At 36.9% G+C, this 22,877-nt stretch overlaps 1 protein-coding gene and 1 pseudogene across 1 annotated transcript; both read right to left on the reverse strand.

Moving 5' to 3' along the window:
* Positions 1–2: 2 nt before the first annotated feature.
* Positions 3–5,125, reverse strand: LOC125818969 (mediator of RNA polymerase II transcription subunit 15a-like; the record flags this gene model as incomplete). Its single annotated transcript, XM_049498476.1, has 4 exons — positions 5,097–5,125; positions 3,723–3,775; positions 1,632–1,706; positions 3–1,019 (listed from the first exon to the last, which is right to left on the reverse strand). Coding segments are annotated over exons 1-4 (1,170 nt in total), but the record flags the coding sequence as incomplete, so codon positions are not given.
* A 12,536-nt stretch (positions 5,126–17,661) lies between these two features.
* Positions 17,662–22,214, reverse strand: LOC125819128 (mediator of RNA polymerase II transcription subunit 15a-like; annotated as a pseudogene).
* Positions 22,215–22,877: the final 663 nt, after the last annotated feature.

Consider the following 22,877-nt stretch of genomic DNA (forward strand, 5'->3'; position numbering starts at 1 on the left):
CGCTGCAGGACGTTTGAATTTTGTTGTAGGGAACTGAGGTTTGCCTGCACTGGGTTAGTTCCACTTTGTGGACTTAATGAGCTTATGTTAACTTGTCGACGACGGTTAACATGATTCTGTTGCAAAGAGCCAGTAGACACCTGTTGCACTGAGTTCAAAGAATTACCCTGTCCCAAATCCAAATTGGAACCAGGCTGTATTGTATTTATCATGTCTTGCTGAGAGTTGGAATTTGTCGATATGCCAGACAAGGAATCATGGTGCAAGTTGGTGAAATTATTCTGTTGAATTAACTGCTGCAGTGAGTTCATTGCTTGCTGATGTTTCATTAACTGCTGACTTTGAAAAAGTTGTTGCTGCATCAGTAGCTGGTTGCACAGGGGTGTTAATTGTTGGTTCTGCAACATTTGCTGCTCGTGCTGTGTAGGAAGTAAATGAGGCAGCGAGTTTGAGTTTTGCTGTAGGGATTCGAGGTTTGCCTGTACAGGGTTTATTCCACCTTGTGTACTGAATGAGCTTATGTTATCATGTTGAAGACTGTTAGCAGGATTCTGTTGTAAGGATCCAGTAGCCACCTGCTGCGGTGAGTTCAACGAATTACCCTGTCCCAAATCCCATCTGGAACCAGGTTTTACCACATTTATCATGTGTTGTTGAGAATTGGATATTGTCGATACGCCAGACAAGGAATAATGTTGCAAGTTGGTGAGATAACTCTGTTGCATTGCCTCCATAGAACCCTGTACGGGCTGCATCGGTGGATTAGTTTGACCACCAAGAGATTGTGGTTGCTGAAGCTGCATGGAAGACTGATGAAGTTGCCCCTGCTGTGGAGAAGAAGAAGTCTTGCTGAGTGCCAAATTGGAACTAAGAAACTTACTTATGTTCTTCTCAACCGAGACCAGTTTTTCCTTGTGAATAAGTTGAATATCCTGCTTGTTAAGCCGCAAAAAAAGCATAATGCATTCCAGCATTATCTTATACATCTTGAGCTTTTCAATTTTCTCATTTTCAAGACGCTGATGAAGAGAGTCATGCATAAAATCAGAAAAAAAAAATCAGTTTAGTTACAGTCCTGTTTCTTTTCCTTAGCAAACTTTTGAAATTCATTCTTCAAGTACCTCCCATGGCAACGAAAAAGGGAGTAAAGTTTAAGAAATGACATAAAGAGACAAATAACATAGCTCGCAAGGTTCACACAATTCGCAAGAATGTTGATCCAAGTGCTTTTAAATTAAGATAAATCAAGCCCTTGCCCGGAGAATGGAGGCCTTAATTCCTTCCCCAAAAGCAAAACCAACTAACAGAAAAATTAAACACAAACAAATGATGCAGATGCTAGAAATGAAAAGGAATTAGCCACATTACAACTATGAGAGCACTGTTTCTCAAGATGACAATTGACAGGAAAGGAACCAAATTAAAGAAGCAAAAATGAGAATTTAGTGTTTTGAGCTTTCTGCATCAGTACCCAGTTTGAGGAGTTTCCAGTAACCAATAGAATACAATATGCATTACACCTTAGGAATGCAATATGCAAATGATGGTGTGTCATTTGATGAAACTTGCAAGGGAGTCAACCAAAATTTGGAACTATGATGAAGCACTTAGGAGGGGGGTTGATGACATACCAGCTGCATTTTATAAGCAATTTTCTCGTATAAATCATTGAGGTCTGATAAATACCTCTCCTTCATAGACTTGATCTGCATTACAAATTTCAATTAGTCAATTGAGGAGATGTCAAGAATGCATTCCCATGTGGTTAGGTGATAATTAGATCAACTATACGATGCAGTAGAGAACAAACTAGAGAATCTTCACAAAAGAACCTTCCAGATAATAAGGTTAAAAGTGAAGTAGAAGAGGAAGACTACAACTGATTAACATGTAACTGATCTTTGCTTCCTTTAGCTTCTTGGTACTCACATCAAGAAAACAACTTCCGTAATGCGATCATAGACTAGCCCAACCAGGGGGAATCAGAATATACATAGGTTGGAAGGACCACTAATAGAACTTGGTTCCCACAGGTTGATTGTGAGGAAGGTGGGGGCCGCTTCCTGCTGAATTGGAGTGTCGTAGCAGCTGAATGTGCGTGAGATCTATGTGAGTTACTAATAAAATATGAACACTTCAGGGCTGGTGCTCTATCTCTGCTTGGAACAGTGCCTTTTCTGGTAAAAGAGGGAGGTTCATTACAGAGAAGGTGCTGGTAACATGGGTTTTTTAGGGGCACAGTTCTTAACTCGGTGGATAACGTGTCTGATCCTCTACCCTTCTCCACTTAAATACTAAACTCTTGTGAGATGCGCCTAATTCAATACGTCCAATATTACACTCTTACCACTAGATCAAAGTTCGGTCATCTCCTTCAAAGCATTAATCTTTTTCCAATACCAACAGCAGCCTTGCGGTGTTTGGTGAGTCCAAATATTCTATTACAGGGAGCTTTAATGCTATGTTGGGGCAGCAGAGCAGACTAAATATTGCATAACTCATTTGGACAGCACTTTCATAGCCAAAGCATCGATTTATTGTGTGGTTGGCTGTACAAGGTAGACTACTTACAAAAGAAAGTCAATCTCTGGAAACTTAGTTACACATCTTGGATAGAGACATTGAGAGATAGCATCCAACAGTGAGTAGGACTAACCATAACTAAGGGTGAGGTTCAGAAAGTGCTGGAAGGCATAAAGAGGAAGAACTGGAAGCAGTTTCATCACAGCTATTCGGGGAGCGGTGATCTATCATACATGGAAAGCAAGGAACTCGAAGATTTTTAGAGGATCATCGGTGAATACTGATATAATGTTAGTACAGATTAAGAAAGAAGTTATAGAAAAATTAGACTTATTGAAAGGATCTAGGAAAGCTAGTAACAATCATAGGTTGATTACCAAGTTACTTAGCACCTAATTATTTTTCTTGTTTAGTTGGAAACCTATGCTTCTTAGTAATCTTATGCTGTAATGTTCTTTGTTGGCTTGACAAGTGAAAAACGACGGAATGGAGAATACAGAGCATGTTAGTGTTATATGTTTATTCTTGGAGAAGTCAAAGTATTCCAACTTATTACTAGCTAGTAAACCAAGTCGCGTAAGTAGAGAAAGACGATTTTCGAAGACGAAGCATTGAATTCTCTATTATAAGAAATAAAATAAAAAACAGAAAAAGTATACCAACTAATACAGATGAACGAATGTCTTTTCACAAAAAACATCTTCATATAGCCATATATTTAGGTATATACTTCTTGCACAAATAGGTTTATCCCCAAACTAGCAATTAAAGATTTTAGTTGCCGGGTTACTGTAATCAATAAGTTTATCAAATATGCACCACTTCTAAGTCATGCCAGTGCATGTGAAACTAATTTTTTGTCGTTGACAATATTGGACCAAGACAGGCTTACACAAGCACCACTGACAGTGAGGATTCATGCTCGTTTCTAACAAGTTACCTGTTAACATGCTCAGATTTCTATTTCCTCAAGAAATTGAATACATAAAGCACCTTGAGTGGAGGGGTACGGTCATGAATTTAGCTGAACACTTGGTACGGTAAACCTCTTCTATTACTCTATAATCATAGGAAATATGTCGAAACATTCAACTATTTCTTTATAATGTTATAACTAGCCAATTTATCAAAATCCACATATCAAATTTTCACAATTTTCAAAATCTTGTGCAAATTAAAAGTACCAGTGCAAACCATACCTTTTGGTATACCTCTTCGTGCCAATCAACTCCATTTGCATTTTCCATCTGAACTGTTGAGTGTAAAGAACTTGATTGGTTACATCATTAAAATTTCAAGCAAATTTTGCGACATGTTACATATTTCAAGCATATTAATACATTTTTTTTTTGATGACCATGGTGTCCGAGCACCTCCCACTTCTGTCCACTAAGGCTATGATCCTATTAAGGATGGGAAGAATCATCTAGTATTTTTTTTGTCTCCCTTGGGATTCGAACCTGAGACCTCATGGTTCTCAACCACTTAATTGACCACTACACCACACCTTTCCGTCCAAATGTACTTGTGTAAGTTTCCACTTTTATTGGATATTTGGAAATATACTAATAGTTCTATCTTTTAATCTATACTATTATAAAAGTACGAAACTCCACACAAAATTACCCGTCATAAGTGCACCTGTGTTGGATAATATTGTTATTACAATTAATTTTTACACTTCTTTTGAGCCAAGAGTCTATCTATAAGTAAGATGTGCCTGCCTCTCTTACCCTAAGAGCTTGGGAGAGACCTAACTAGTAGAATTACACTAAAACCTCGTACGGGATAACTAATCAAACTAATCGAGATTATAATGTTACTTTTATTGGATAACAATCATGGATAAGAGGATAATTAATCCGGGATATATAATGATCTTACTTAGTATAACTTAATTCGAAGCTGAATCGCGGAAGTAGAGTAACTACTTCAAAAATAAACGATCAAGATTAAATTCCACGGGTCAAGATCCCGCCACGTTATCTGAAGGTTGTTATAAACTGGAGAGAGAATACAACAACGAACTTCTGGTAAACCAATTCCTCCCTCGTTTCTCTTCTCTCTCTTCCTTTCTATTTTCTTCTTTTCTAATTCCGATCTTTTCTTCTTTTTCTCTCTGCACATTCGAGATCAACCATGGATATCAACTCATTCTAGCTATCTTAGATTTAATTAGTTTTCAATTTCATTGTAGTAGAAATCCATTTTTCCAGTTTATATCAATTCGAGAAAATTGTCCAAAAAAATTGAGTTGATTTACTTTTGAAATTGCATTTTACCATCAGATTCTAATTCTAATTGGGATCCTGACATCCTAACAATATAACTTGTCCCAACCAAACCAAAACACACACTTGCTACCTTCGGGTTCGTGTAAACCCCGCTCTAATGTAATAACCCACAAAGCACACAGAAAAAATAAACACAAACGATTTCAAACCCTACATTCCCAATGCAATTCTACGAATATCTAGTAGTTGTAGTAATAGTGTAAAATCATTGACAAAAGAAAGAAAAAAAACAAGTACAAGTAACGATCCAAAAAAAATAAAAACGAAGGAAATCACTACCTTGAGTATTATTATCAATATACATCGCTGATAAACATTTTTTGATACCCTAACTTGAGCCCTAGTATATGTATTTTTATATATATATAGTTAAGTTTATATATAGTCTCTCAAATATTTTTATAAACTTCGTTTTTGTAAAATAAAGATATCCTCAAAAAATATTTTATTTTATTTTATAATAAAAAGTCAGTCCAGTTTGTTTTGTAACATAAATGTCACTCAATTAATGATAATAATTTCAAATAGTTATACAACTCTATTTTATAATTAAAAAAGTCACTTAATATAACTTGGGAAAAAAATCAAACCGAACCCTGAAAGTAAGTAAGAAGGAAAAAACTAAATTCAATCTTATTGATTTACGGGGTAATAATTATATGTCTCAAATATGTTTTTATAAGTGTAATTTTATGAAGTTATAAATTTGTATATTAAAAAAATTTGAAGGTTATGAACATGAAAGGTTAGAAGTTATAGACATTACTAGATTAATTAAGAGTTGAATTTATTACAAATGTATAACTTCATAAAATCACACTTATAAAAATCTATTTGAGACATGTACGATGATTATTTTATGTTAATTTTCTTTTTCTTTATCTTTTGTTTCTTCGATTAGTCAATTTTTTGTCTTCTTTGATCTGATTTTGTAGGAGAGAGAGGTATAATGTCACGCCCCGAGCCTACACCCTGGGCGGGACTGGCACTCGAGAACCATTGTTGGCCCCAAGCGAACCCTTGGCCTGACTTACTTACTCAACGGAAGACTATATGCAATAAGAAAGGAATTCAAATGCTAAACAACTTAACTATCTCAAACTGAACTCATAATGTTTTGAAAATAAACATTTAACTTAGCCAAAATGGCAACTCAAATCTGAACATAAGTCAATAACAAAATGATGACGAATGAACTAACATCTGACTGACTATCTATGAAGCCTCTAAAACAACTGAGATAGATGTCGGGACAGGCCCACGACATCCTAATGAACTATCTAATACTGAAAGTTAACAAAAGGGATCCTCCGGAATGCAAAGAGGCTCACCAATAAACTCTGAACTGCTCACTGGATCAACGATACTCTGGATGTCGATCCTAGTTACATGCGTCTGCATCATAATACGATGCAGGTCAACTGGCATCAGTACATTTAATGTAAAAGTATGCGAGTTGGAATGATAAACACAACATAGGCTTGAAAAGAATCTGAAAGGAACTGAAGAACTTACCTGGCTCAACTCAACATAACTGAACTCATTTCAATATAAAGTAGTTTAAAACAAGTGCAATATAAAAAAAAGTTGTTTAAAACATGATGTCAACTCTGTGTGTATGAAAATGTATAAATAACTCTGAGATGTATGTAAAAATACAAATAAGTTGATGTATATAAAAATACAAAGTACTGTTGTGGAGTTTCTCCAACCGACAACCATCACATAAGAGCTATTGTGATGATACATCGATCTCCCTCACACTGCCAACGCATCATATACCCTGCCAGGGGTATAGGACCTAAATTTCTAAGTGGATCCACTAGTCTATGCGAAAAGGATTCATCTAAAAAGTATGACCCTTTTCTACCCATGATGGCTACATGGTTTATGGAGACGTGAGTTATCTGAACTCATGCTCGTCCCCATATCGGTGCTCAATACTATTCCCAAAATATGATACTAGCTCTTTATGTTTAAAACATACTTCTTGGAAATCAAAGTTTCCCCTTTTGCTTAATTATTAAAGCATTTACTCTTTTATGAAAACTAGCTCAAAGACTCTTTGGAAATCAAGTTTTTCCTTTCTTGTTTAAATATGAAAACATTTAAAACCCTTTGGGAATACATAGTCCCCATATACTTTTGAAGAAATGAACTTCAAGCTTTACTCTTTACTCAACTCAAAACTTAAGTCTTAAAACAAAGTTAAAACGTTTGTAAAAGACTTTTAAAAAAAGAAACGTTATGAACTTCTCTTTAACTTAACTCTTGACTTCTTTTGACTTGACTCCTAACTGATCCTTAAATTGAATTATGGATTCAAGGATCGTGAATTGTGATAGGAAAGATCTCATGATGTTTAGGAATGAATTTAGATAGCTAAACATGAGAAATAGACCAAAAATCAATATCTGAGGGTGGCTCCGCAACACGGAGACATATTTAATTTTTAGGTTCAAAAATGACTTTTGAGGCAGAAGACTCCGTGACGGCTCCGCGACGAGAAATGAAAATTCCCAAAACTGGGAACCAGCTCTGCGACTCGCCACTGATGTCGAATTTCGTCCAACGAAATCTCTTCTTTGTTTTTCGGTTGTAAACCCTCTAAACTCCGTGGGTTCTTTTACCCAACACTTAGAATCGATTAAATGTTCAAAGTACATCAGATTCTACTCAAAATCGAACCTAAAATCACAGATTAGGATCAAACAACTCCTCAACGAATTCAACGAAACTTCAACAAACCCATTCATGAACTCAATTTCTAAGCTTTCAAGAACTTAAATTCGCTGAAATAAATCATGATTGGCACGTGGGCGAATTAACCCAACGCTATGTGATCTCACATACCCTGTAGAAATCACCCTCGACGAAATCCACAAGCCAAACTTGACGATCTTAACGATTCTTGAACGTTCTTCTCCTTTCTCCTCTTCTTTTCTCTTCTCTCAAAACCCTAACTCTTTTTCCAAAAGAGTAAGCTGACTAAGTTCAGTTTAGACCCCTAAGTTATTACCAAAAATGAATTAAAATAAAAGGGTAAGGAAAAGACCAAACTACCCTTCAAAAAATCCGGATTTGGACTTTCCTTAATTCAACAGCCCAACTTCCAAAGGGAATAACTTACCCATACGAACTCGAAATCGTGCAAACTCGGCGGCGTTGGAAAGTTCATTCCAGAAGCTTTCCAACCATATCTCGAAGTACACCTAAATCATCCTGAGCTAGGAGTTATGGATCTTTGAAGTTGACCAAAAACTCACTTTTCCTAACCTAAACAAATTTCTAGATTTTCAATTCTTTCCAAAAATGACTATTTCCAATTCTTAGCTTCTTCCTAACTATTTCAAATTGCGAGATGTTACGTATAATGAAAAATATTAGATATTCTTGCATAGTTTGATTTTACAAGGTAAACATACGTGATATTATTATCATTTTTTCCATTGTTAAATTATATAAAATAACGAAGGATAATAACAATATTGGTCCTTAAGATAGAAGGTTCATACAAAAAATTTGAGATAACATTAGTAACTAAAAAGATTTATATATGGCAAGGGATTATTAATTTTGAACACATGAGATCTTAGAACAAAACACAAGATGAGTAATTTTAATTACTTATATATTGCAAATTTTGCTAGTGATAACTATCTCAAGAGTTTTGAAAGGAAAAAAAGAACAATAATTATCTGTTGGGAAAAGTACTACAATATTGATATTGGATTGGAATTGCAAAATAGTATACAACTTATTACAAACACTGTGTCGTGGCAAGCCACTGCCGTGAAAGCGATTTTAGCCCGACTCTGATGTAAATTGTTTTAGCCGATCGCTCCCCAAGGTTCCACAGTCACTCTCAAACACGTGCACTCGTGGCTGGAAGTTTGGAGTTGCACAAAAACAATTGCCCAGAAATCCGCAATAGGAAGAATGATGGTTTAAGCCAATAAAGAAATTGTTGAAGGAGATAGTAAATGAAAGAAAGGACTTGGTTTTGTTCTCTATGTTTAGCTCCCAAATGATATCCTTAAATAGGAAAATTATTTACGTTTTCATCCATCAGAAGAATGTAAGAAACTAACATATAATCAATGTAATGAAGCATTACTCTTACTTCAATGACAAATTTGTCATAATACAAAAGTAACTTCAAGTCTTCTGAATATCTTCTTATGAAGTTAATGTCACGCCCCGAGCCTACACCCTGGGCGGGACCGGCACCTGGAGACCATTGCTGGCCCCAGGCGAACCCTTGACCTGGCTTTCTTAACTCAGCGGAAACCTAACTCAACAGAATAACTCAACGTCATGCAAAGACATAAACAACTTAACTAATAAAAATATGGCCCAAAGGGCAACTAGAGCCTCAAAATAGAATATTTACATATATATATATATATATACATGGATGAGAGACTAAAAACTAACTGACTGTCTGACTGTCTATTGAAGCCTCTAATATACTGAGATGGATGTGGGGACAGACCCCGCAACATCCTAATAGAACAAAACTAAGTACACAAAATAATTGAGTCCTCCGGAATGCAAGGAGGCTCACCACAGACTCTGTAGTGCTCAGCTGGATCAATGACGTGCAGGATGCTGATCCGGGGTACCTGTATCTGCATCATAAGACGATGCAGGCCAACTGGCATCAGTACATGGAATGTACGAATATGTGAGCTGGAAAAGCTGAACCACAACTTAAGCTTGAAAGGAGAACAAGAGATCACTTACCTTGACTCTGAACGACTCATATACGTAACTGGACTCAAAGTAAAGCAATAAGACACGAGCCATACATATAAAGCTTGTAAAAGAATGTAAACAACTTAGATCGTTAAGGATAAAATGATAACAAACTAAACTTTTCTTTTATAAACATAATACAGCTTTTGTGGGAGGTTCTTTAACCGACAACCACCACTACGAGCCTTAGTGATGATACAACGTTTTACCTCACGTTGCCAAAGGACCATCCTATACCTTGCCATCGATATAGGACCTTACTTTTGCTTAGTGGATCCACTAGCTTAATCTTACGTGATCATCTAAAAAGAATGATACGTCAAGTCCCATGTTGGCGCATGGTTCTTATAGAGAGTCGAGTTAATATGAACTCGTGTCCCCAATTCGGTGCTCAATACTACTCCCAAAAATACTTTGGCTCATGCTTTTAAAATAACTTCTTTCTTTGATTGAGACGATTACTCAAAACTTAGCCCAAAGGCTCTTTTGGAAAACATGGCTCCTTTCTTACTTAAATGTAAAAACATTTAGAACTTCTTTGGGAAGTACATAGTTCCCTAATAACTTTGGAGAAATGGACTCGACTCTTTACTCCTTACTTTACTTAAACTCTTTAATTTTGACTTGACTTGAAACTCTTAACTCAACTTGAGACTTGATACTCTTAACTCAACTTGAGACTTGAAACGACGTTAAGACGTTCAATAACGACTCTTGAAAAGCTTTAAGGACTTGCTTTGACTTGCTTAACTTCTAAGCTTGGCTCTAACTCCACTTGACATTCTAACTTCACTTGACTTGATCCTAACTTTCTTGAATTGAATTATGGATTCAAGGACTTGATTTGGTACCTGGAAGGACCTCATGATGTTAAGGAATGATTTGGGACAGCCAACCTTAAGAAAATAATTGATCATAAATTCTGAAAACAGTGGAGTCCGCGTCCTGTCCGCGACGCGGAGAAGATTTTGTTCACAGAGGGAACAAGTCCGCGACGCGGACGTGCTCCTCGCAAGCTGCCCGACTTTCTCCTTCACGTCTCCAACTCTAAATCCTCTAACCTCCAGGGTTCCAGCCCCAATCACTTAGAAACATAATATCCCTCAACATTCAATAGAATACAACTCAAAACCCCAACCGGAAACAAGTCCCAAATCATCAAGAATCTCAACATTTCAGTCAACAACAATACCAACTATAATTTCAACAACAACAACTAACAACTTTAACAACTTCAACCACGACAACTCACAACTTTAACAACAAAGCCAATCCTTTCTTAATGAATAAAAGGGGTTAGGTGTGTGGGGGAAAGGATCACCCACCACTAAAAGCTCACATACCTTGATAGGGATCACCCCCGACGAAAATCCACGATGATCTCCTCGATTTTCCTCTTCTTCTTCTCCTCTTCTTCTCTTCTTCCTCTCTTCTTCACTCTCAAGCCCTAGCCTTCACTCTCTTAGAATGGAACAAAATGATCCAAAGATCAGCCCTATACAACAATATAATCCCAAAAGAATTGGCTAGGGAAAAGACTAAAATGCCCTTAATGATTCCCGGACGGATTTCCTTGTCAACTGCCCAACTTTCAAAGGCCCTAACTCGCTCATACGAACTCGGAATTGAGCAAACTCGGCGGCGTTGGAAAGATCGTTCCGAGGGCTATGCAACCATAACTGGAAATACTTCTAACTCATCATGAGCTAGCAGTTACGACTGATCAAAGTTGGCCAAAAACTCACCTTTTCCATACTTAGCCAAAAAATTTCCAGATTTTTAAATCCTTTCCAAAAATGAAAATTTCCAATTCTAAGCCTCTTCAATTATTTCACATTGCCGGATGTTACAGTTAAGAAACTTGAGATAAATGTGAACCATTAATGTGGAAGTAACTCTCCTATTTCACATATACTAACGACTTAGCAATGCTCACATATAGATTAATTACGGAGAGTTAAAAGATGAACTTATCCTTTGCATTAAAAGAAAAGGAATATTATCCACATTATCATCAAGATAGTATATAAATTTTTATATTTGAAGACTGATTACAATAGTATCATTATTTAAGGAAACACATTTTACGAATCAAAGAAATTATTTTTTTCTTAAAAAAAAACGCCATAAAATATTGTGAAAAATTGTGACCGTTGTTTGTAAAAGTAATGCAAAAGATCCAAACAAAGAAAAAATTGGAGATGTGTCACGCCCTGAGCCTATACCCTGGACGTGGCCGGCACTCGAAGACCATTGCTGGCCCCCAAGCGAACCCTTGGCCTGGCTTTCTTAACTCAGCGGAAACTTAACTCAACAACATAACTCAATGCAATGCAAGGTTATAAAACAACCTAACTGATAAAAATTTGGCTAAAAAGGCAACTCGAGTCCCAAAATAGAATATTTACATATATACATAGATGATGTAACACCCCGTATCCAAAAATAGAGATTTCAGATTTCTAGTGTTACAGGTGGCACTCACGGACACCATTCACGGACCGTAGGTGGACTCACGGTCCGTCCTGCAGGTCCGTGGTTCGTGGCAGAAAACTTTCCCAGAACTCAGTCAGAAAATTTGGCTAAGTGTTGACCCACGGCCGGACTTACGGTCCGTAGGTCAGGTCACAGACCGTAGTTCGTGTCCGTGGATCGATGCCCCAAAAGCCCAGCTTTAGTCCCAAACTATGGTTGACCAGCACGGACCGTCGTTCGATCCACGGTCCGTAGGTCTAACCGTAGATCGAAGGTTAGCAGCCAGTTAGCTGAAAATTTTGATGGGTCAACTTCAGATGGTCATAAATTTTAGTACAAAATGAATTGTATGTCTCATGACTTATGGTTAGATAGATAATTGAATTATCTTTCCAACGCCATCGAGTTTGCTAAATTCTGACCTCCGAGTAAAAAGTTATGCTCGTTTTAGTGAAGGCATGTCGAGCAGGCTTGACTTACGGACGCAATCTACGGACCGTAGATGAATTATCTTTCCAACGCCACCGAGTTTGCTAAAGTCCGACCTCCGAGTAAAAAGTTATGCTCGTTTTAGTGAAGGCCTGTCGAGCAGGCTTGACTTACGGACGCAATCTACGGACCGTAGATGAATTATCTTTCCAACGCCACCGAGTTTGCTAAAGTCCGACCTCCGAGTAAAAAGTTATGCTCGTTTTAGTGAAGGCCTGTCGAGCAGGCTTGACTTACGGACGCAATCTACGGATCGTAGATTGACCTACGGCCCGTAGGTCCATTCCGTCAGTCACTCCGACAGCAGTTAATTCAGGGGTCTTTTGGTCTTTTCCTATTTCGTTTAACCCCTAAGATACGTCGTTTAGACCCTAAATCATGAGATTTTAATTAGTTTAAGCCTAGAAACATAACTAGAACTTATCCAAGTCAATTCATTAATCTAACTTAGAAAATTAGAAGCAAGAGAGGAGAAAAAGGTCAAGAACCCTAGTTCAAGAACGCAGCGAGGTTTCTTCAGTTCCAGCCCCGAAATCGAAAGATTTCTCCGTGGAATTCTACACCAGGTATGTGGGATTTCACTAGTGGGTTCCTTTCGCCCATTAGGTCCCTAGAATTCAGTCAGATTCTTGATTCCATGATTATGAACAGACCTAGGGTTTCTAGAATCTCAACAGATCATCATGAATTAGTTATTTAAATGTTCCAAATCAGATTATCATGTTATTGCTCAGTTTCTTACATAAATTTCAAAACCCTAGCTATGTATTTCATTAGTTCTTGAATTACACATGTTAGGTCAGATATTTCAGTTATTCAGATATACATGCTCCAGTTTTATGCCACATTATCAGTATATTTCAGCATAAACCCTATTTTGAGTTATAAATCATGAGAAGCTTTTCTTTAAGACAACACTTGAGTTTTAAACGGAGTTTTTGAGAAAGTTAAGATGAGTTTTGAGAAAGAGCTTCTAATACATGATTAGTATGACAATTGAGTAGGTCATCATTATGCAGTATGACTTCCCAAGTCATCAATGATCAGAGTATTGTTTTCTAAAAAAGAGTTTCCAAGTATGAGTATCTACATGTCAGTATTTTAAGTTATTCAGTATTTCAGTCATAATATATTCAGTTATACATGCCTCATTATCAGATTAATTGTTGCATTCTCAGTTTGCATGTTCAGTTTCGAGCTATCCAGTATTTACAGAAATTCAGTCATAATGTGTTAACCACTTAATCTATTGGGAGTAGCATAATACCGAGTTGGACTAGGGTTTCAGCGTACCCATATAGTCCCAGAACTACGAGCCACGTAGGTGTAAGTCCCCTCTGTGGGCAACATCAGTTTAGTGATCACGCCAGCATGTCTCTATACCTCTGGCAGGGTATATTGGGTCCTCTCGATGGGGCATATACATCGGACTCCACATTTAGCTCATGTGGTTTTATGTCGGTTATTAGTAGCTCCCGCAGTTCAGTCAGACTCTTTTGCATTGACCATATTTCAGTACAGTCAGTATTCAGTCTCAGCATGTTATAAATTTGGTCATTGCATCAGTTAGCTCAGTATTCAGTATTTCAGTATCTATATCATGTTCAGATTATTTCATTGCTTTATTGCTTTGTTCAGTTATATGTTATTTCAGCTTTACTCTATCCTGCATGCTCAGTACCTTTCAAGTACTGACGCATACGTGCGCTACATCTTCTCGTGATGTAGGTTCAGGTTCTCAGCATCCAGATCATGTTTAGATCGGTTCTCGATCTTCAGTTCAGCAGCATCAGTGGTGAGTCCTCATTCTTCGAGGACTAGTGACATGTTTATCTTTATCGTTTGTAGTCTTTAGTTTCAGTTTTGGTAGATCTAGTTGGGGCATGTCCCAACATTTCTAGTCAGTTTAGAGGCTTATTTCAGACATAGTTAGATTCAGCTTAGTATTGAGTTAATATCTTCTTTGTATTAAACTCATCAGTTATCATATATCTCAGTTATAGTATATGGGTAGTCCCCATCTTTTCATCTTATTTATGATTTAGCTTCCGCACAGTTTCTATTATTCAGATTATATTTAGTATGTTCATGATCATGCCAGCAGGGTTAGCTTAGGATCACTTGTGGTCCTAGGTCCCGTGTCCGCGTCTCGGGGGTAGCTCAGGGCGTGACAGATGAAAGACTCAAAACCAACTGATTGACTGTCTATGAAGCCTCTATAATACTGAGATGGATGTTGGGACAGACCCCACAACATCTTAATAAAACAAAACTAAGAGAACCAAATAATCAAGTCCTCCGGAATGCAAAGAGGCTCACCACTGACTCTGAAGTACTCAACTGGATCAACGGCGAACCAGATGCTGTCCCTGGGTACCTGTGTCTGCATTATAATAAGATGCAGGCCAACTGGCATCAGTACATTGAATGTACGAGTATGCGAGCTGGAAAGCTAAACCACAACTTAAGCTTGGAAAGAGTACAAAAGAACTCTTACCTTAGTACAAAAGAACTCTTACCTTGGCTCTGTTCAACTCATGAATAACTGAACTCAATATATAAAGCAATAAGACAAATGCAATATATAAAGCTTGTAAAATAGTGTAAACAACTCAGTTCGTTAAGGATAAAATGATAACAAACTCAACTTTACTTATATAAAAGTAATATAACTTTAGTGGGAGATTCTTTAACCGACAATCACCACTATGAGCCCTAGTGGTGATACAACGTTTTACCTCACGTTGCCCAAGGACCGTCCTATACCTTGCCGTGATATAGAAAGCTAACTTTACTAAGTGGATCCACTAGCTTAATCTTACGGATTCATCTAAAAAGTATGACCCGTTAACTCCCATGTTGGCGCATGGTTCTTATGGAGAGTTGAGTTAATATGAACTCGTGTCTCCAATTCGGTGCTCAAGACTACTCCCAAAAATACTTAGCTCATAAGTGTTTTAAACACATCTTTCTTTATTTGAGATAATTACTCAAAACTTTGCCCGAAGGCTCACTTGGAAACAATGTTCCTTTTTCTTGAAAACTAGCCCAAAGGCTCTTTTGGAATCATAGTTCCTTTCTTACTCAAATGTAAAAACATTTGGAAACTTCTTTGGGAATACATAGTTCCCTAATAACTTTTGAGAAATGAACTCAACTTTAAACTCTTGACTTAACTTGAAACTCTTGACTCTTTACTCTTTACTTGACTTGAAACTTGAGCCTTAAAATGAAGTTAAAACATTCAATAAAGACTCTTGAACAACTTTAAAGACTTACCTTGACTCACTTCTTTAACTTCTAACTCAACTCTTAACTTCACTTGACTTGGAAACTAACTCTCCTTGAATTGGAATCATGAATTCAAGGTGTTTGATCACGTGTTATGGACGAGTTCTTGACGTTTAAACGCTCCTTGGGGTGTTGGAAACAACTAGGGAACATAGGTACAATACCTAGGAACATGCATGAGAAAGTGGGGAAGGAATGGGAAGACTTGGCGCGAGCGCCAGACCTCAAACTTTAGAGGGGTCTGGTTGGGGCGGCGCCCCAAGGGCTGGACCTCAGAGTCCCTTTTGGGGCGCGCTGGCTTGCGCGACGCCCCAACCCTTTTCCCCGAAAACTCAACTTTTCTCCTCCTTTTCTCCAACTCTAAACCTTCTAAACTTCAAAGCTTTATCCCCCAAACACTTAGGATCATCAAAACCCTTAACATACACTAGATTCAACTCAAAAACACCACCGGAAACATACACCAACCAACAAGAACTACAACACAACACAACACAACTACAACTTCAACAATTCCAACCAACAACTTCAATCAAACATAATCAATATTTTCTCGAAATTAAACGAGCTTGGCGTGTGGAGGAAAGAACCAACCCAACACTATGAACTCACATACCTTAATAGGGATCACCCCCGAAGAAAACCATGACGATCTTTACGAAGTTTGCTTCTTCTTCTCCTTTCTCTCCTTTTCTCTCAAGAACCCTAACTCTTACTCTTTTTAAAAAGGGAAAAACTGATCAAAAATCAGTCTTACACCTTAATATATATCCAAAGACAAGGCTAGGGAAAAGACCAAAATACCCTTACAATTTCCGGACGGATCCCCTGCCAACTGGCCAACTTTCAAAGGGCATAACTCGCTCATATGAACTCAGAAACGAGCAAACTTGATGGCGTTGGAAACACCAATCCACGAAATTTGCAACCATAACTGGAACCACACCTAGATCATCCTGAACTAGGAGTTATAACTGTTCAAAGTTGGCCAAAAATTCATTATTTTTCCATAACCAAATTTTCCAGATTTTTAATTCTTTCCAAAAAGACTATTTCCAAGTTTTAAGCTTCTTCCTAGTCCCCAACTTGCAAGATGTCACAAGATGGATATGTCGAATTTTACCCTAAGTTCCCACATGAAACTTAAGTAATTTATCAAAATAATTGCAGTACTTCACATAATCTTGGGAAGGGTGCATGTGTTCACGAGTGCACGAAACATAAACAATTTAATTATCCAAACAATCATGTTGCAAATCGATAATATTGTTTTGTTGCAATGCCTTCCATGGAACCCTGTTCGGATTGCATCTGTGCATTAGTTTCGACCATCAAGAGATTGTGGTTGCTCAAGCAGCATGGAAGACTGTTGAAGCTGCGACGTCTGGTGGGTTGGCAATAGTGTGGTCTACTCTTGCTTTGCTTGCTGCTGTTGCATTAACTTCAGTCTATGAAAATGTAGCTGCTGCATCTGCCGATTGTGTAACTGCTGTCTTAATTGCTGGTTCTGCAACATTTGCTGGCTCTGCGACATTCGCAGCCAGACACTTGAATTTTGCTGTAGGGAACTGAGGTTTGCTTGTATGGGATTCGTTCTACTTTGTGTACTGAATGAGGTTATGTTACCATGTTGAAGATTGTTAACAGGATTCTGTTGCAAAAATCCAGTAGACACCTGTTACAGGGAGTTCAAAGAATTACTCTGTCCCAAATCCAAATTGAAACCAGGCTGTACTGAATTTATCATGTATTGCTGAGTGTTGGAATTTGTCGATACGCCAGACAAGGAATTATGCTGCAAGTTGGTGAGATTATTCCGTTGCATTAACTGTTACAGTGAGTTCATTGTTTGCTGATGTTCCATTAACTGCTGACTTCGAAGAAGTTGTTGCTGCTTCAGTAACCGGTTGCACAGCAGTGTTAATTGTTGGTTCGGCAACCTTTGCTGCATGGGCTGTATAGGAAGTAAATGTGGCAGCGCTCTTGAATTTTGCTGTAGGGATTCGAGGTTTGCCTGTACGGGGTTCGTTCCACTTTGTGTACTGAATGAGCTTATGTTATCATGATGAAGTTCCCCCTGCTGTGGAGAAGAAGAAGTCCTGCTGCGTTCCCAATTGAACCCTAGAAAGAAACTTATGTTCTTCTCAACCGAGACCAGTTTACCCTTATGATTAAGTTGAATATCCTGCTTTCTAAGCCGCAAGAAATGCATAATGTGTTCCAGCGTCACCTTGAACATCTTGAGCTTTTCAATGTTCTCATTTTGAAGACGGTGATGAAGAGAGTCATGCTTAAAACCAGTAAAAAGAATTCAGTTTAGTCACAGTCCTTAGCAAACTTTTAAAATTCATGCTTCAAGTACCTCCCACGGCAATGAAAAAGGGAGTAAAGTTTAAGAAACGACATAAAAGAGACATAACATAGCTCGCAAGGTTTACACAATTCAACAGAATGTTGATTCAAGTGCTTTTAAATTCAGACAATTCAAGCCCTTGCCCGAAGAATGGTATCCTTAATTCCTTCCCCGAAAGCAAAAAAAAACCAACAGAACAATTACATGTGAAAATAACTCTTTTATGGTATCCATTACCACCTCGACTTTACAATCATTCACAATTCTCAACACAAACAAATAATGTTGATGCTAGAAATGAAAAGATATTAGCCGCTTTACAACTATGTGAGCACTGTTTCTAAAGATGACAATCGACAGGAAAGGAACCAAATTAAAGAAAGCCAAAATGAGAATTTAGTGTCTTGATGAGCTTTCTGCATCAGTTCCCAGTTTGAGGTGTTTCCAATAACCAATAGAATACAATATGCACTACACCTTGGGCATGCTATATGCAAATGATGGTATGTCATTTGACGGAACTTGCAAGGTAGTGAACCAAAATTTGGAAGTATGATGAAGCACTTAAGGGGGTGTTGATGACATACCTGCTGCACTTGATGAGCAATTTTCTCGTATAAATCCTTGAGGTCTGATAAATACATCTTCCTTCATATACTTGATCTGCATTACAAATTTTCAATAAGTCAATTGCAACAATGTCAAGAATGCATTCCCATGTGGTTAGGTGATAATTAGATCAACTATACGATGCAGTAGAGAACAAACTAGAGAATCTTCACGAAAGAACCTTCCAGATAAAAAGGTTAAAAGTGAAGTAGAAGAGGCATACTACAACTGATTAACATGTAACTGGTAAAACAAGTAACTGATTTTTGCTTCCTTTAGCTTCTTGGTACTCAAATCAAGAACACAACTTCCGTAATGTGATCGTAGACCAGTCCAACCAGGACAAATAAGAATATACTTTTTGAAAGTTAGGTTGGAAGATATAACACAGACACAGTTTACTAGCAATAACCATTTTTTTTCACTTTACACCTTTAACATCAATGTAAAAAACAAGGGTAAACAATGAAATAATAATGATGTAGTTGACAACTAAATCCTGAAATAAGACATACATAGGTTGGACGAACCAATAATAGAACTTGGTTTCTAACATTACCACACGTGTATTACCTCCTAACATCAATGTATTTCATACTCAAATGGATTATTGGTCATTTTTTTGCTATTAAATCCCAAAATAATATAGACATAGGTTGGAAGGACCACTAATAGAACTTGGTTTCCCACAGTTAAATGTGAGGAAGGTGGGGACCACTTTCTGCTGAATTGGAGTGTCGTAGCAGCTGAACGTGCGTGAGATCTCAATGCTGATCTCAGTTACTAATAAAGTAAGAACACTTCGGGGCTGGAACAACGCCTTTTCTGGTAAAAGAGTGAGGTTCATTACAGAGAGTGTGCTGGTAACATGGGTTTTTTTGGGGCACAGTTCTAAACTCGGTGGATAATGCGTCTGCTCCTCTATGGCTCTATCCTTCTCCACTTAAATACTAAAATTTTGTGACATGTGCCTAATCCAACACTTCACATGTTATGCTCTTACTACTAGATCAAAGTCCGTTCATCTACTTCAAAGCATTAATCTTTTTACAATACCAACATCAGTCTTGTGGTGTTTGGTGAGTCCAAATATTACAGGGAGCGATAATGCTATGTTGGGGCAGCATAGCAGACTACATATTGCAGAACTCATTTGGACTGAACTTTCACAACCAAAGCATCGATATTTTGTGTGGTTGGCTTTACGAGGGAGACCACTTACAAAAGAAAGATTAAGGCATCTAACTATTCCAGTGGAAGATGCTACATGTTGTCTTTGTGCGAGAAATCAAAGTATTCCAACTTATTACTAGCTAGTAAACCAAGTCGCGTAAGTAGAGAAGGACGATTTTCTATGATGGAAGCATTGAATTCTCTATTTTAAGAAATAGAATAAGAAACAGAAAAAAGTATACCAACTAATACAGATGAACAAATGTCTTTTCACATATATATTCATCTTGCACAAATAGGTTTATCCCTCAAACTAGGGGAAAATGCATAAGTACCCCCCAGCCTATGCTCGAAATCCCAGAGACACACCTAACCTTTACTAAGGTCCTATTACCCCCCCCCCCCCCGAACTTAATTTATATATAATATTCTACCCCTTTTCGGCCTACGTGGCACTATCCTTGAAAAAAATGTCAACATGTGCTGGGCCCACAAGATAGTTCCACGTAGGCCAAAAAGGGGTAGAATATTACATATAAAATAAGTTCGGGGGGGTAATAGGACCTTAGTAAAGGTTAGGTGTGTCTCTAGAATTTCGGGTATAGGCTGGGGGGTACTTATGCATTTTCCCCTCAAACTAGCAATTAAAGATTTTAGTTGCCGGGAAATAAAACAAATTGGTGACATGCCATGAAGACTTTGATCTGAACTTACAGACAAATTATCTCATGAATTAAGTTAATATGATCTCAACAGTCAACAACTAATTTTCTGTAATCAATTAATTTATCAAAATATGCTTCACTTCTAAATTATGCAGTGCAAGTGAAACTATTTTTTTGTCGTTGACAATATTGGACCAAGACAGGCTTACACAGAGCACCATCGACAGTGAGGTTTCATGATCGTTTCTAACAAGTTACCTATTAACATGCTCAGATTTCTATTTTTCTAAGAAATGGATTACATAAAGCACCTTGCGAGGAGGGGTACGACCATGAATTTAGTTGAACACTTGGTATGGTAAACCTCTTTTATTACTCTATAATCATAGGAAATATTTCTAAACATTCAACTATTTCTTTATAATGTTATAACCAACCAGTTTATCAAAATTCACATATCAAATTTCCACAGTTTTCAAAATCTTGTGCAAATTAAAAGTATCATTGCAAACCATACCATTTGGTAAACCTCTTCCTGCCAATCAGCTCCATTTGCATTTTCTGTCTAACCTGTAGAATGTAAAGGTGCTGTAAGTAAAGCAAAAATTGAAGATAACACAAATATTAAAGAACTTGATTGCTTACATCATTAAAATTTCAAGTAAATTTTACAAGAAATGTTACATATTTCAGGCATATTATTACATTTTTTTTAATGTCTGTGGTGTCCGAGCACCTTCCACCAACAATAAGTACTAGGTAACTCTATCCACTAAGGCTATGAAATATGGGAAGAATCACCTAGTGATTTTTAGTCTATGAATCAATTAGTGTTTTTTTTGTCTCCTGTGAGATTCAAACCTAAGACCTTATGATTCTCGACCTTTATTGACAACTACGCCACATCCTTACATCCAAATGTACTTGTCTAAGAAAGTTAAGTAATTTCCACTTTTATTGGGTATGTGGTAATATATTAATACTTCTATCTTTTAATCTATACTTCTATAAAAGTACGAATCTCCACTACAAAATTTGATTACCATTCATAATTGCACCTGTGTTGGATAATATTTTTATTACAATTAATGATAATACTTCTTTTGAGCCAAGAGTCTATCTACTGAGAGACCTCATTAGTAGGAATATACTAAGAACTCTAGCAAACGAGGGATAAAGGATAACTAATTGAGATTATAGTGTTTATTTTTATTGGATAACAATACTAAGAGGATAATTAATTTGTGATATGTAATGATCTTACTTAGTATAGCTTAATTTGAAGCTGAATTACAGAACAAGATTAACTACTTTGGCAAATCCAAGATTAAATCCCAATTAATGAGGCACAGGGTCATTATTATTCAATTTTGTTGTATTAGACATCCATTTTCCAGTTCATATAAATCATAGAAAATTGTCCCCAAAAAACTGAGTTGATTTACTTTTGAAATTGGAATTTACAGTCATATCCAAATTGGGATCCTGACAAGATAACTTGTCCCAACCAGAACCCACACTTGCTACATTAGGTTTCGCATAAAGTAAACTCCGCTCAAGGGTGATAACCCACAAACCACACATTAAAAATAAACAATTTTTATAGTAGTAGAGTAAAATCATTGACAAAACAAAAGACAGAAAAAAGTAAAGGTAAAATTGAGAAAAAAAAGAAAAATCACTACCTTGAGTATTATTTTTAACAATATACATCTCCATCCTGACCAACCTTTTGACACCCTAAGTTGAGACCTAGTATGTATATAATATTTATATGTGGAGTTAATTTTGTGTACAGGCTCTCAAAAAGAATAACTCACTTTCCTTTTTAGTCTGTTTCAAAAAGATTGACTTCTTTTTTATTTTGGTAATATTTTAATTCCATCTTTTCACATGGCATGTTTAAGGCCACAGGATTAAAGAACAATTTTGTACATTTAACATAACTTTAATTTAGGATCACAAGACTTAAAAGTCTTCTTTATTTTCTTAAACTCCATGCCAAGTCAAACTAGACCACTCTTTTTGAAACGGAGGGAGTAATATTTTTTAATCAACTTTGTTTTTTAAAAATAATGGTCACTCAACTAATGATAATTATCTGTAAAAATTTTCTTATTTTATTTTACTATAAGAAGTTAGTCAATTTTGTTTTGTAATATAAAAGCTAACTCAATTAATGACAATTATTTCAAAAAGTTATTCAACTCTATTTTTTAATATATTAGAAAAATCACTTAACCATGC

This window comes from Solanum verrucosum, unplaced genomic scaffold, assembly GCF_900185275.1.
Source record: "Solanum verrucosum unplaced genomic scaffold, falcon-dt-bn FXZP01000252.1, whole genome shotgun sequence".
Classification (NCBI taxonomy): Eukaryota; Viridiplantae; Streptophyta; class Magnoliopsida; order Solanales; family Solanaceae; genus Solanum; species Solanum verrucosum.